The sequence below is a fragment of the Talpa europaea genome (assembly GCF_964194135.1).
Source record: "Talpa europaea genome assembly, chromosome: 3".
Classification (NCBI taxonomy): domain Eukaryota; kingdom Metazoa; phylum Chordata; class Mammalia; order Eulipotyphla; family Talpidae; genus Talpa; species Talpa europaea.
The window spans coordinates 147,347,934-147,361,237 of NC_140069.1; the positions used below are offsets into that span (position 1 = coordinate 147,347,934).

Below are 13,304 nucleotides of genomic sequence, written 5' to 3' on the forward strand. Positions count from 1 at the left end.
AACGTGTGGCTTACTGGTAGCTTCTCTGATGTTGTGTCTCCAGCAGTGAAAGCAGACGTCACAGTGGAAAGGCCTCTTGTGACCTCATTTCATTTCTCAGAATTTTAGACACGAAGGTACTTGAGTTTGTTTGCAGAACACAGAAAGTCTTTTAATCCATTGTCCTTTCATCAGTGACCTCATCAGGCCTCTGGTTATGTGATCTGAGTGACGCTGCCGCAGCTGGCAGCGTGCAGACGGGCCAGCACGGCGCTGACCACCGCTGGGGACCAGGCAGAGTGGGCGCTGAGCTGGCCGCTCCAGGAAAGGGAGGTGCCGGCCTGGCAGGTGGGGCCGGCGCTGGGTGTCGCAGCTGTTTTTACGCAGCTGTCCAGCCAGAGCCCATCAGGTCTTTCTTAGGAAGGACTCTTGTAGCAAAACCTTAAAAAATCCATTTGCCCTAAACTGGCCTTCCAGTCGGTACTGGTTCACGGGACTGAATGAACGCGTCGCGTCCGGACAGACAGCCGCGGACAGAATGCAACCCTTAGCAGTGGTTAAACCCTTCATTGCCTTTCGTGATGAGGCCATTGAAAAGAAACCACACCTTTCTAATTTTTTAAAGCTAAAGCATATCTTAAAAGTGCCCCGAAAAGCAAAGCATTATAGAAAGCAATTTCTAAAATGAAGCTCATTTACATGTTTAAATTGACTGTCTTAAATGAAAATTCCACAATTGGAAGGACCTTTTCACAAGTATCTTCTGTTGATTTTCACCTTGAATATTGTACGTCATTGCTTCATAACCTGTTACCTCCTGGTGGAGCCATAGTGTGAGCCTGCGGGTCTCTGTAGGTGAGGAAAGTCAACCCTTCCCTTTCCCCACATGCTCAGCTGAAGAGAGCTGGTCGTTTCAGTGAGTCTGGCTGAGGTGATACCTGTGATATTTAATGATTTGTTTTAAAACACTGTCCTCTCTTAAATTTTTCAGCTCCAAGAACCCAGAAGAAGCAGAACTAGAAGATACGCTCAATCAAGTGGTAAGAGGCCTAATAATCACCTCCATTTCCAGTGACCATGTGTCTTCCAGTTGTTCTAAGGTTATTGTGCAGGGTGGCGGAAATGTGACTAGAAACTGAGTCAGTCAGATAACTTGGAAGCTGTGATTTTACTCCCTGTGTTCAGGCATTAATTTTAGCATCTGTCCTCCCCTCATACGTGCTAATTCTAGACCACCTTAGCATGGCTCAAGGGGTTGAAGACAATGGTGTCTGTGAAGACCCGGGGCGGTGTCCTTGCCGTGTGCGTGCCGCGTGCCGGGCACCAAGGCGGTGAGGTACTAAGTTGCTCTCTTGGTGGCTCTGCTAGATGGTTGTCTTCAAGTACATAGAGGACAAAGACGTGTTTCAAAAGTTCTACGCCAAGATGCTGGCCAAGAGGCTCGTGCATCAGAACAGTGCAAGCGACGACGCTGAGGCAAGCATGATCTCCAAGCTGAAGGTAGGTTTCATCTTTCCCTGAGACCTTCCGCTTGTTAAGTCCCCATTAGGTTCTTGGTTTCTCCGGGCCACGTGTCGTCAGTAGATAACGAGTTTGCACACCAAGCTCTGTCCCAGCTGGGAAAGTCTCCCTGGTGTGACCTGATGGGCCGTCCCAGGTCCATTCTCACAGGTGTTCCAGCCCCTGCCCACATTGGGGCCCCTGGGCCTGCTCACCTTTCCCCCCCGCCAAGATTTATTGATGCATACAAGAGCCGGGGTGTAGGCCAGAGGTGCAGAGGGTGAGAGGATTCACCAGAGACGGAGTGGGGAACAGAACAGGCAGATCGACCGAAGTACACTGCTGAGGGGAGCAGTGGAGAGATAGGAGAGGTCTGCTGCGCCATGTGGGTAGCTCCCTGGCCGGGGATCAAACTCAAGCCTCAGTGGCTGGGGATAGCTTAAGAGCGCTGTCTTTAACCCCTGCACCACCAGGGAGGCCCCCCTTCTGCTGGCTTCGGGCTGAGTGGGTGTCTGCTGCTGCTCTGGGCTTAGCTAACTGTTGATGACCTTTTGTCTGGGGGAAAAAGCTTCAGCGCTGCTTGCTGTTGAGTGTGTGTCCAGCCTCTGTTGCAGTCACTGCCCTGTGAGCTGCTGGCCTGTGTGTGTCACAGAGCATGTCTCCTGCCCTGAAATTGTAGTGACGTGGGTGTCTTCTTCAGCTTGGGCTATCGTGACAAAAACACACAGATGGGGAGGCTCAAACAGCAGGCATGTGCGCACAGCTCCAGGGTCTGGGTGCCGGCCAGCCCCGCGTCATCCTGGGGACTAGGGCTGCAGCAGCGGGTCTCAGGGAGCACAGAGGCACTCGGTCCACCAGAGTGAATAAGGAACAAATGGTGTCGTCTTCGACTGCAGCCGGTGTCAGGAGTCCTCACCCGCAGATGCTTGAGTGGTAGTCGTCTGTATTTAAAGACTTAACTCTTCAGTTTATAGGTGCATTACTTGTAAAAGTGTGTCTCCAGCCTTAGTGATAGTTACATAAAATTAAGCTCCTGTCGCGCTGCCACCCTAAGGTTCCCTATGTCCATGCATGTTTCTGCAGAAGATAATGGCGCTGTCTGCTTCCTTTCAGCAAGCCTGTGGCTTCGAGTACACCTCCAAGCTCCAGCGGATGTTCCAAGATATTGGTGTCAGCAAAGATCTGAATGAGCAGTTCAAAAAGCACCTGACGAACTCGGAACCCCTGGACCGTGAGTAACCCAGCTCGGAGCCCTGCCCCCCAGCCCGGATGAGGGGTGACAGGTGTCACGTCAGACTGGTGGACACACTGCCGGGACAGACGGCCATGACGCCAGGGCGTGCGGTCGGGCTGGTGCCAAGCACATCTGTGCGAGTGGCTGCAGTTGGGCTGCGCCTGGGTCCTGCTTGTAGCCAGGGCCACATAGCCGGGCCCTCTGCCAGCCTGGGCACCACATGCGGTTGTCCGTGTTTTGTTTTGTTTCCCAAACTATCCTTGGGATCATTTCTACGTTTTTTTTAATTGTGGAAGCCGGCTTGGCGGCGTCAGGAACAATCCCGCCGCAGCCTTTGTGGCTTCCGCATGGTGTGGGGCGTGGCCAGGCCCCTGCTGGCTCCCCTCGTAAGCCTGTCACCCCCCTAGTGAGGGGGAGGGTTACGCTGTGTCATCAGATGGAGTCCTGTTTTTTTTTTATGAAAAATGGGAGTTTCATTTTTCCACAATTAAGGAACTTCCATATTTAACTTGACAGTTGAGTCAGTGGGCGGTTGTCAGCATTAGTGATGAAGGACTGTGGTCCATGGTCACCATGCGTGTCTGTCACACAGAGTGTGCGCTCGCAGTGTACGTGCTGCACAGACACTTGCCGTGAGCCATCACCTCTGGGGTCCCGTGGCTCAAGTTTTGTTGAGGGCACTGGTGGCCCTGGGCCTGGCGAGCTCAGTCGGCCTTGAGTGACCAGAGGTTACTCACAGCAGGTAACTAAGGAAGATGAAGCAAGAGAGGCCGTTGATGTCAGAGTTTTGAGTTAGACGTAAAATGAAAAACTCTTTAGAACAAAAGAATCTCTGACTCACACCTTTTACTATTTTTGATTGGCTAAAATGAAATTAAATGCGTTCTATTAGTAGCTTTATATTGGGGTGGGGTCTTCACTAAGCGTGTGTTAATGCAAAGCCGCTCGCCTCTGAGACAGCAGCGTTGGCCCCGCCGTGGGAGACGCTGAGTGTGCCCTTAATTTCCACCCACAGTGGACTTCAGCATCCAGGTGCTGAGCTCGGGGTCGTGGCCCTTCCAGCAGTCCTGCACCTTCGCCCTGCCGTCCGAGGTGAGCCGCCTCCTGCTGGGCTAGTGCTGGGGACTGGCACACGCACCTCCAACCCGGTCTGCGGAGTTTCCCCGGGGCAGCAGGGGCGCCCACGCGGGGAGGGGGCAGCGGGGGCCGAGGACTGGCTGCCTCTGGGCCACCTCCACAGAGCACGTCATTTGCACGCTGTTCACGCTCGGGGTGGGGGCCTCGTTGGCCTGTGGTGAATCTTGACGTCCTTGTCTTGAAGCATGGCCTGTAGGGACGGTGCATCTCCGCGCAGTGGGCTCACGGGAGCGCCGGCCACCGGCGCTGGCCTGTGTCGGGCTGGTTTGTGCCATAAACCCCGAGCAGTGCGCTTCGGTTAGAGATGCCGGCTGTGGAGTAAGACGAGGTAAACCCTCCACATAATCCCACTCTCCTTCCGTCCAGCTGGAGCGTAGTTACCAGCGGTTCACAGCTTTTTATGCCAGTCGTCACAGCGGCAGAAAGCTGACATGGCTGTATCAGCTGTCTAAGGGAGAACTGGTAACAAACTGCTTCAAGAACAGATACACTCTGCAGGTAAGAGCCCTCTTGGTTTGGGTGTTTTTTAAGTCTAAGTGAAGTGAAGACAGGCGAGAGACCCCCGTCCCGTGATGCAGAAGGCGGCAGCAGGGCTTGGCCCAGAGTTGGGGGCAGCGGCTGAATCCTCCTCCTCCGTGGCCCAGACCTTAGGGTGCACCTAAGTATCAGGCGCCGGGTCCTCTGTCGGCGCTCACGCGCAGGAAGTGTGAAAATTAAATGAAAGGTGCCATGGATGCCCGGCTCCTCTCACAGAGCGACTCGCCAAGGCGTGTGGGGGGAACGGGGGGTTCTGGGTTGTGGAGAGGGTGCTATCAGGAGACCCCATGGACATCCGTGTCGGGACACCGGCGCAGCCCATTGCCGGTCACCTGAGGTCAATGGTGCGACCAGAGGCAGTTTTCTTCCACATTTGTGCAAAAACAAATCTGTGGCTGGTGGCTTGCCTTTCTCTGTGGGCCAGAGGGCACGCGTGTGTGTGGTGTGTATCACAGGGACGGGACACCTTAGACGGAAGTGCATTCGCTGGCTTCAGCAGGCGGGAAGCGTGGCGGCTGGGCCTTCGGCACGACTCCCTTTGAACTGGCCTTTATGTTTGGCGTCTGTCTGAAGAGTTAGTTGCGTAAACAAGGCCTTCAGACGTGGGCTGTGTTTCTGGAGTTTTCCGCACATTTAACTCTCCTTTTTCTTTCATGTGGGGAACCCCGAAGGCGTCCACGTTCCAGATGGCCATCCTGCTGCAGTACAACACGGAGGACGCGTACGCCGTGCAGCAGCTGACCGACAGCACCCAGATCAAAATGGTACCTGCCGCGCCCTGGGTGCAGGCGGCGGCGAGGGGGGTGGGCTGTGTGCTCGGCCTGAGAGTGCGCTCCTGCACAGAGGTTTCCTTCTGTGTTCGTCACAAAGCTGCCCCTACTGGGCACGCGCCGGGCGTCCCTCCTGTGTTTGGCCCGTCCTCGGCTCCCTCCAGCAGAGCTTTTCCTAATGCGCGGCTTCAGTCTCACTTCACGTCTCCGGTTTGTGGAGCATTTGATGGAGCCCGTCGTATCTTTGCCGTGGACGCTGCTGTCTGAGTCGTTGCTGCAGGGAACCCGCTCACAGCGTCCTCTCGTGCCACGGTCTCCCCCTGTGGGTGGGCCTGGCCGTCTGTCTGAGCGGCCGTCGGTGCGGGGCTGCCCATCTGTACTTCCTGACGACCCCCCACCCTGGGGACCCCACCTTTGAGCCGTTGGTGCATCTGGCTCTGTTGAGTCTGTGCGTGAGTGGGGCTGGCGGCGTCTCCGACTGACCTGCCTCGCGGAGCCCAGGCCCTCGGCCACCTGTGCCATCAGGCGCGATGTGTCCCCCTGGGCACATTCCCCGCGCGAGCGCGCCCATGGGCTCGTCAGCGTCTTAAGGAAGTTGTCGGGGCACCACACACCCCCCAGCCCTCGTCCTGACAGGCGTGAGCTGCGCTGGTGCCCGTTGGGTGCTGGCTGGCGACCGGGGACGTCAGCACCCTCCCTGCCTGTTAGTCCCTGGGTGTCTTCTCTGGAAGAGAAGTTTATTGAGGTTTTTTCCTTGGTTTGGGTGGGTTTTGCCCATTTTTTATTGGATGATTGGGGGGGTTTTGCTGTTTGAGTCCTGAGCTGCCGCAGTAGTCCACACACCCCGCGTCAGGCGTGCGCGCGCGGGCCTTCCTCTTTCCTCGGCCACCTCTTGTGTTTGCCGATAGCTTTTTGGTTTCATGTAGTCCCAGCTTATTTTTCATTTTGTTGCTTGTGCTTAAGTGTTTAGGCACTTTTCACGGCGCTGTATTTCATAACACATAAAAGCCGCCATCCCACAGCGCCCGCCCGCGTGTTCTGCGCAGCAGCACCTTGCTGGGCGCCGGCCGCCCGCTCCTTCCAGCCCGCGGGCTCTCTCTGCACTTCCTGTCTTGATTTTGATGACGTCCGCTTTTATTTTTCCTGGTGTTGCTTGCGCATCTGCCGTCGGTATCTCGGGGCCGCGGTCTCTCCAGGGCCAGACGTTCTCGCCCTGCGGAGGGTCCGGGCAGCCCCGTCGCGGTCAGGTCCCCTCCAGAGGGCGACTGTTTCTGGATTCCCCGGGTTCCCACCCATCTGTGTCTTCATCCTGATCCTTGGCTTTGTCCTGCCACGTTCTGTTTTTTGCTGTTGTTGGTACTGAGTTTTGGAACGGAGGCCTCCAGCGCTGCCCGCTTTGAGGAGCGCGCTGGCGTCTGCCCCCTCGCCTTTGCGCGCAAGGTCCGGGGTTAGCAGAAGCGGCAGCTGGGACGGTGGTAAGGATTGCATGGGGGCAGGGGTGTGGACAGCCTTCGCTACGAAGTCCTCTTACTCATGGACGTGCGACGTCTCCCCATTGATTTGGGTTGCCCTTAATTTGAAAGTTCCAACTTGGACAACTTCAGTTACGTCCGTCATGGCTTCTAGCGTGCAAGTCTCAGACGCCTTTGGTCAGCGTTGTGTTGTATCTAGTGCTGCTGCAGAGGAAACGGCGTGTCCATTGCTGGTGTTCGAGAAATACAACTGGTTATTCTCTTCCTCTTGGACCCTGCAGCCTTGCTGAACGCATTTATCCTGATACATTCTGGGTGACTTCTCTAGGGCGAGTCGTCGTTCAGTCTTGTCATCTGCAAATAGAGTTTCACCCTCCCTTTCTTACTGGGCCGGATCCCTTTTCTTCCTGATTTTTCTATCCTGATTGCTCCGGATAGAATTTCTGGTACAGTGTCCAATAGAAATGATGAGGGTCCGTTTTTCACTGGTGGCTGTGGCTCCCTGGCCGCCCTTTACTAGTGAGAAAAGATTCCCTTCCGTTTCTGCTTTGTCGAGTGGTTTGGTCATGAAAAGGAATTGGATTTTGCCAGAGTGCTTCTCCTGCTTTGCTGAGGCAACTGTGTGCGTGTGTTAACGTGTTGTCACGCCGGCTGGGCGGTTGAGCTAAACCACCATCGCCTTCTCGGAATCAACCTGCCCGGTCATGCTGTCTGTTAGCGCCTGCTGTGCGCTGCTGGGCTTGGCTTGCTTGTGTTTTGTGGACAATTTTCTTGTCTGGATTTGATTTCAGGGTATGACACTGACCGTGCAGAATGTGAATTAGAAAAGCCACGCATTTTTAAATCGTTCTCCAACTTACTTTCGAGTTCTAGTAACAACATGAGTTTCTGCCCCCCTGTGTCAGTCCTTCCTCATCCTTCGCTCCTGTCGAGGGCTTGCCCCGCGCCCAGGGAGGCGCTGCCTTTCAGCCCCTGACCAGAGGGGCAGGTCCATCTGGCCCACCTGGGCTTGGCTGTCCAGTCAGGACGCTGGCCTGTCCCGCCAAGGCCTGGTGTGGAGCCTTCTGTGGGAGCGGCCGCGCTCGCCCCGCCTTGGACATCGCTCGACGGCGTTGGCTCCTGAAGGGACGCCTTCGTCACGCCTGCCCTCCACGTGACCAGCGGCTCTCCAGGCTGGCTCCCCGGCAGAGGCCTCTCACTCCAGCAGCTTTAACGTGCACTCCCCGACTGGAGTGAAGTCCTGGGGGTAGTAAGCGAGGCCCCCGGACACGGGGGCTGTGGCAGTGCCCTCCTGTTCCCTGGGATCAGGACAGGAGGCGCCGAGGGCACGGGGAGGGCGGGCAGAGCCGCCGGAGACCGTCTGCAGCGGCCAGTGTCCGGGACGAGCTCGGGACGGGGAGGCCTCGTCCGTGTGGTCGGGGCAGCGGCGTGGTTCCGGGATTCACGCGTAATGGAGCCAGCAGCTTTTCTCCTGGGGGGCAGCGCAGAAAGGGGTGATTTCCCTTTCAGAAGTGGGTTCAGAGAGGTCGTGAGTTTGGGGGCGTTCTCGGGAGCGCCTCTCTCCCCTCCGGGTGTGTCTTCTGTGTGAGGGGCTGTGGTTTTGGGTGGAAAAGTGGGCTGCGGAGCGGCCTGTGTGGCTGCTGCTTCCTCCGGAGGGAGAACTGCCTCCCCCGACCGCCTCTTCCCTCCGTTGCAGGACATCTTGGCGCAAGTCCTGCAGATTCTGCTGAAGTCGAAGTTACTGGTACGTTCACGCCCTTCTCACGTTCCGTGGGGGAGCTGCTCCCCGAGCTGCAGCGCGGTGACACTTGTTCCCTGCAGGTCTTGGAGGATGAAAACGCGAATGTCGATGAAGTGGAACTGAAGCCAGATACCTTAATAAAATTATATCTCGGTTATAAAAAGTAAGGAGAATCTGCTGAGCAGGTGCTTCTCACCCTCAGCCCCTGGTCTGGCTGCAGGTGGGAGCTGGGGCCCCGGGGGGCTGCCCCGGGCGGCTCAGGGGTCTGACGTAGACCTTCCCTTCCCCCGCCGAGCCTGCGTGCTTCTCCATTGGACTGGCTTTTGGGTTCTTTATTTGGAAGATAAAGAAAACCCTTAAATGACTCACCCAGAGAGTCTGGTCTCTGGCTGCATTTCACCTGGTGAGGCGCGGGGTGGGGGGCCGGCGGAGGGGCTGAGTCTCCCGGGGCCCAGATACCCGGCTCGGGGCCGCCCGGGAGGAGCCCCTGGCGTTGGGGTCGGGGGCGTTTTCCTTCGCAGAGGAGGTGGTGGGTGGTGAGGACACCGCAGCGGGAGGCGGGTCGGCACGGGCGCCCCCACGGGGGTGCCAGGCACTCCCCAGAGACGCGACGCCTGCCTGCCTTGTAGACCAGGGGTGACGCGTGTCCGCCGTTTCCCTGACAGTAAGAAGTTAAGGGTCAACATCAACGTGCCGATGAAGACCGAACAGAAGCAGGAGCAGGAGACCACGCACAAGAACATCGAGGAGGACCGCAAGCTGCTGATCCAGGTGCCCGCGGTGGGCGCGGGGCGCGGAGGGGCTGGGCCGCACCGGCAGAGAAGCGTTGGGAAGCAAAGAAAAGCGGGCAGGCGGCGGCCTGGGCAGGCCGTCCAGAGCTGCTGTTCGCTGTTGTCTTAATGCTTGTGGCTGGGCTCAGGCGTTCGCTTGTCCCTAAGACCTCAGCGCGTGGCATCAGCTGTTCGGTGCTGGGACGTCACCGCGTGGGCGCGGGTGGCGCCTCGGCAGCCTTCGGTCATGACGGGTGGTGTCACGCTTAACGCACCTGCTTTCCTGACTTGGTTTCCAGGCGGCGATTGTGAGGATTATGAAAATGCGGAAGGTCCTCAAACACCAGCAGCTCCTTGGCGAGGTCCTCACGCAGCTGTCCTCGAGGTTCAAGCCGCGGGTCCCCGTCATCAAGGTACAGGGGGTGGGGCGCAGGCCTGCACTGGCGCGTAGAGAAGCCGTAACGAGAGGGCCTGGTCGCTGTTTCGTGGGAAGGAGCGTATCGCGCGCGTGGATGTCTGCAGAGGAGGCTTGAGGCCTCAGCTTTGTGCTGACACGATCCAGAGACGCGCGGATGGGAGCCCGCTGCAGAGCCGGCCCCCCGCCGGGCTGGACCCTGGCCGAGCCACGCTCCAGCGCCCCCTCCACCGGGCCTGTGTCAGTGGTTCTGGTGTTCACAGCGGAGGCCCAGGGTCACCCAGCGGGTCCCCTGGCGTGCTCGGTTTCGGGTATCACCCGTGGGCTGTTCAGGGCGGGAGGAGGCACGCGTGGGTGGAGGCGGTCCTGAGGTGGGGGCATGGCGCCTGGCCTGCATCTGGCCACGAGCCAGTTTGTTTCAGGAAGCCACCCCCCTTCCTGCTAGTGATGTGCTCATTAAGGGGGAGTCTGGCCCAGAGGGCTTCGGCAGCCCCTACCCTGTTCCGGTGTGGGAGGCCACGGCTCCGGGCCAGCTCTGGAGGACTCGTGTCACCCTCGAGGAGGATGAGGAAGAGACGCTGCAGGCTTCACCTTGGGGGCGAGCTTGCTGCCCCCCCCCCCCCCGGCTGTCGTGGGCGGGACCCACGCGAGGGTGGCTGGTTCCTGGTCTGATGATAAACGTGTTTTGCTCCCCCTTTCACTACTGCTCCGTTTCTTAAAAAACACCCCCCAGAAATGCATCGACATTCTGATCGAGAAGGAATACTTGGAGCGCGTCGACGGCGAGAAGGACACCTACAGCTACTTGGCTTAGCCTCCGGGGAGGGTCTCGCCGTCCGACCCGCAGCACCCGGTACCCGGCGGAGGAGCGGAGACCGCCACGTCCGCAGCAGCCAGCCTGCCCCGTCGGGACTCCCTGTTCAAGACCGAGACCCCGGCTCCCCCCGCCGGTCTCAGGCGCACATCAGAACCGCTCAGGATTGACACATTTCAAGTCTGTAAATATGGACGCCGACGCCATCGAGCCTGACCTGGGGAGGGCGCCGCCCGGAGGGCGCCCGCCCCGCATCTCCCCCCCGGCCGCCGGGCGCCGCCTGCAGCCCTTGGAGAGCAAGTCTGACTGGACCCACGTGTAACCTGCTATGGAAAACCATTTGTATAGTGTGTTTCATTTTTTAATGTGTGAAAATAAAGAAAATTAAAGGATTTCTGTACAAGTCGCATTTGCTTTTGTTTCAAGGTTTACTAATTTCTATATGTAAATAAAAGCTATAATGATTGTGCAAATTTATATTCCCAGTGTCTTCCTGTAGTCGAAAAGGCTGCATTCTGTAGGAATCTTTAGCATCTTCAAATTGTAAGCCCGTGTGATGTTTGTAATTCATTTTCTCCCAACACCGGGGCTGGTTCCTGAGACGCCGTCGGTCGTGCTGCACACCGGGGCCCGCGCGTGGTTCCTGTCTGCCGAGTGGTCCCGTCACCCCATCGGCCCCAGGAAGGCAGAGACGCAACGGCCACGCTCGCCAGCCGCAGCCTGCTGTCCACACCGGTGTCCGCGGCGCCCCGAGCCAGGCCGGCCTCGTTTCTCGCTAAGACCCCTGCGGTCCCTTCCCCGGCGGCGGCGGACGGCGGGAGCCACGTGGAGCCCCCCTCGCCCGCAGCTGCCTGCTTGATGCGGCCCCCGGGACGTGGGCCAGGCGACACCAACGCGACGCGAAGAGAGTGGACGAGGAAGAGGCCAAAGCCGCCTCCTCGCGGATTCCCAGGACATTTTAGAAGTAGCGGTGAAGCGGACGGAGCAGTGCAGCGGGCAGCTGTGCTGTGGACGCCGCCTTCCGGGCGAGTGCAGGGGCCAGTGGTGTCACTGAGCCGAGGGCTTCGGGGCAGCCCTCCCGTGAGCAACTCGGCGTACGAAGCGGGAAGCAGCAGGAGGGGAATTAGAAGCCTCCCGGGACGGCTTCCGAGAGGCCCGGAGGAGTAAAGCAGCTAGTTCAGTGCGCCCGGCGCTCACAGGCCCTTCAGGGGACACTAGGTCCTCACGCCCGACTTGCCACCTCTGCGCCCAGAAGCTGCACAGCAGCCACGGCTCCTGCCTGCTGGCGGGGCGTCCACGGGGCGTGTCCGTGAGAGCTCTCGCCGGTGTTTCCAGGCCCTCCAGGGTCAGAAGTGCCTGAGGTGAGTACCAGGGAGTTGAGGCCCAGGGGCCGGGTGGGCTGGGACGGGCACCCCACCGCCTCAGTTCAGTCCTGTGGGCCTGCCTCGCCCCTCCGGCGAAGGTCCTGTTCCCCGTGGAGGCCCCCGTTCTCCCCCAACTGCCCTAGCCCAGTGGGGGTGGCGCAGGGCCTGCACACCCCCTGCCCTCTGAGGTAGAGGTGTCCTGTGAGGAAGGTGTTTTCAGGGTAATGTCACCTCCCTAAGCTGCTCAGGGGTACCCGAGCACAGTCCTGGGAGGAATCCCCCCTCACACCCCCCGCAGCTGAAGGAGCAGGTGTCCCCGGGCTGGACTCTGCTGTCCACTTGCTGGTCAGCAGCAGCCTGAGAACCTGCAGGCCCGGGGAACGGGCACAGAGGAGCAGGAGATAGAGGACCAAGGGGCCCCTGGAGTTTCACGGGATGTCACTGAGCCTGTCAAGCTGACGGACCTCTTCTACTTTTACAAAGTTTAGGTGTTACCAGAGGAAAATTCTGAAGATCATTCTAGAAATCCCAGTGACGTGACAGTTAACTTGATGTTACCTTCACAGCCACGCGCCTGCCAGGGCAGGTGGACTCAACAGGTGAGTGTGGACCGGGCCCTTTTTGACCTGCCCGGGGTTCGGGAGGCCTTCAGCGCGTGGCACGTGTTAGATGCCCCGCGCCAGGCGATGCGTGACCCTCCCGGGACGGCTTCTAAGAGGCCCGAAGGAGTAAAGCAGCTAGTTCAGTGCGCCCGGAGCTCACGGGCCCTTCAGGGGACACTAGGTGCTTTCGGAGTCGTGTTCCGATGTGGTGGACATCAGGCCCTGGCGGCCCGGCCACCGTCTAAATGAGCCTTCGTAGCTGGCGGTGTTGGCTGGCGGAGGCCGCTGGAGACCGGGAGGCCCGGGGCTGAGCGTCGGCGGAGGGGCTGGGTGAAGGCGCGAGAATGACTGCGTCGGGGAACAGGAAAGCTGAGGCAGCTGGATTTTTCAGTAAATCACCGAATGCTGCAGAGAACCCGGACAGGCAGGACAGTGTTACCTCGCGGTGCCTCCCAGTCTGCCTGCGAGCTCGCTGGGGGCGGGTGCTGTGCGTGGCCTGCCGGCTTCCGGCCGGGGCCTGTGACCTCTGAGAGGAGAAAAGGCTTGGGAGGGGCCCGCAGGCAGCCGGCCAGGCGGCCCGGTCAGGCTCTCCTCCGCCTCCTCGACAACGTGGGCTCCCCCCAGCCGTCTGGATGAAGCGTCTCCACCCTGGTAAGATCCTTAACTCCGTGACCCTGTTCACACCCGTGTGCGCGCGTGTGTGCTGTGCACACACACCACGAGGGACACCAGTTCCTAAACCTAGTTTTTCCCCAAATTCATCTTTGTTCCAGGGTGTTTGAAAACCGGTGCGGGCGCCGTCTTTCCTCACCGCGGGGCCAGCGAGGGACGCCCTCCTGGTCTGGTCAGGGCCTGGCCAAGTGCGGAGGCGCTTGAGATCCAGCCGCAGCTGCTGCGAAGGGCGCCCCAGCGCGGGGCCGCGCTCCGTGGCACAGCCATGGGGTCTCGGGTCTCCTGGGTGCGGCCCCG

The 13,304-nt window shown here is 59.1% G+C and overlaps 1 protein-coding gene across 1 annotated transcript in view; it reads left to right on the top strand.

Moving 5' to 3' along the window:
* CUL1 (cullin 1) overlaps positions 1-10,369 on the top strand; it is a gene marked incomplete at both ends in the record, with an annotated part of 30,286 nt that extends 19,917 nt beyond the window's left edge. The window contains 11 exons of the mRNA XM_084229737.1: positions 971-1,019; positions 1,348-1,479; positions 2,593-2,710; positions 3,729-3,805; positions 4,217-4,348; positions 5,059-5,151; positions 8,326-8,373; positions 8,451-8,533; positions 9,036-9,141; positions 9,440-9,553; positions 10,289-10,369. Of these exons, the coding sequence (XP_084085863.1) occupies positions 971-1,019; positions 1,348-1,479; positions 2,593-2,710; positions 3,729-3,805; positions 4,217-4,348; positions 5,059-5,151; positions 8,326-8,373; positions 8,451-8,533; positions 9,036-9,141; positions 9,440-9,553; positions 10,289-10,369 (1,033 nt within the window). The remainder of the gene's footprint in view (positions 1-970; positions 1,020-1,347; positions 1,480-2,592; positions 2,711-3,728; positions 3,806-4,216; positions 4,349-5,058; positions 5,152-8,325; positions 8,374-8,450; positions 8,534-9,035; positions 9,142-9,439; positions 9,554-10,288) is intronic.
* Between the last annotated feature and the right edge of the window lie 2,935 nt (positions 10,370-13,304).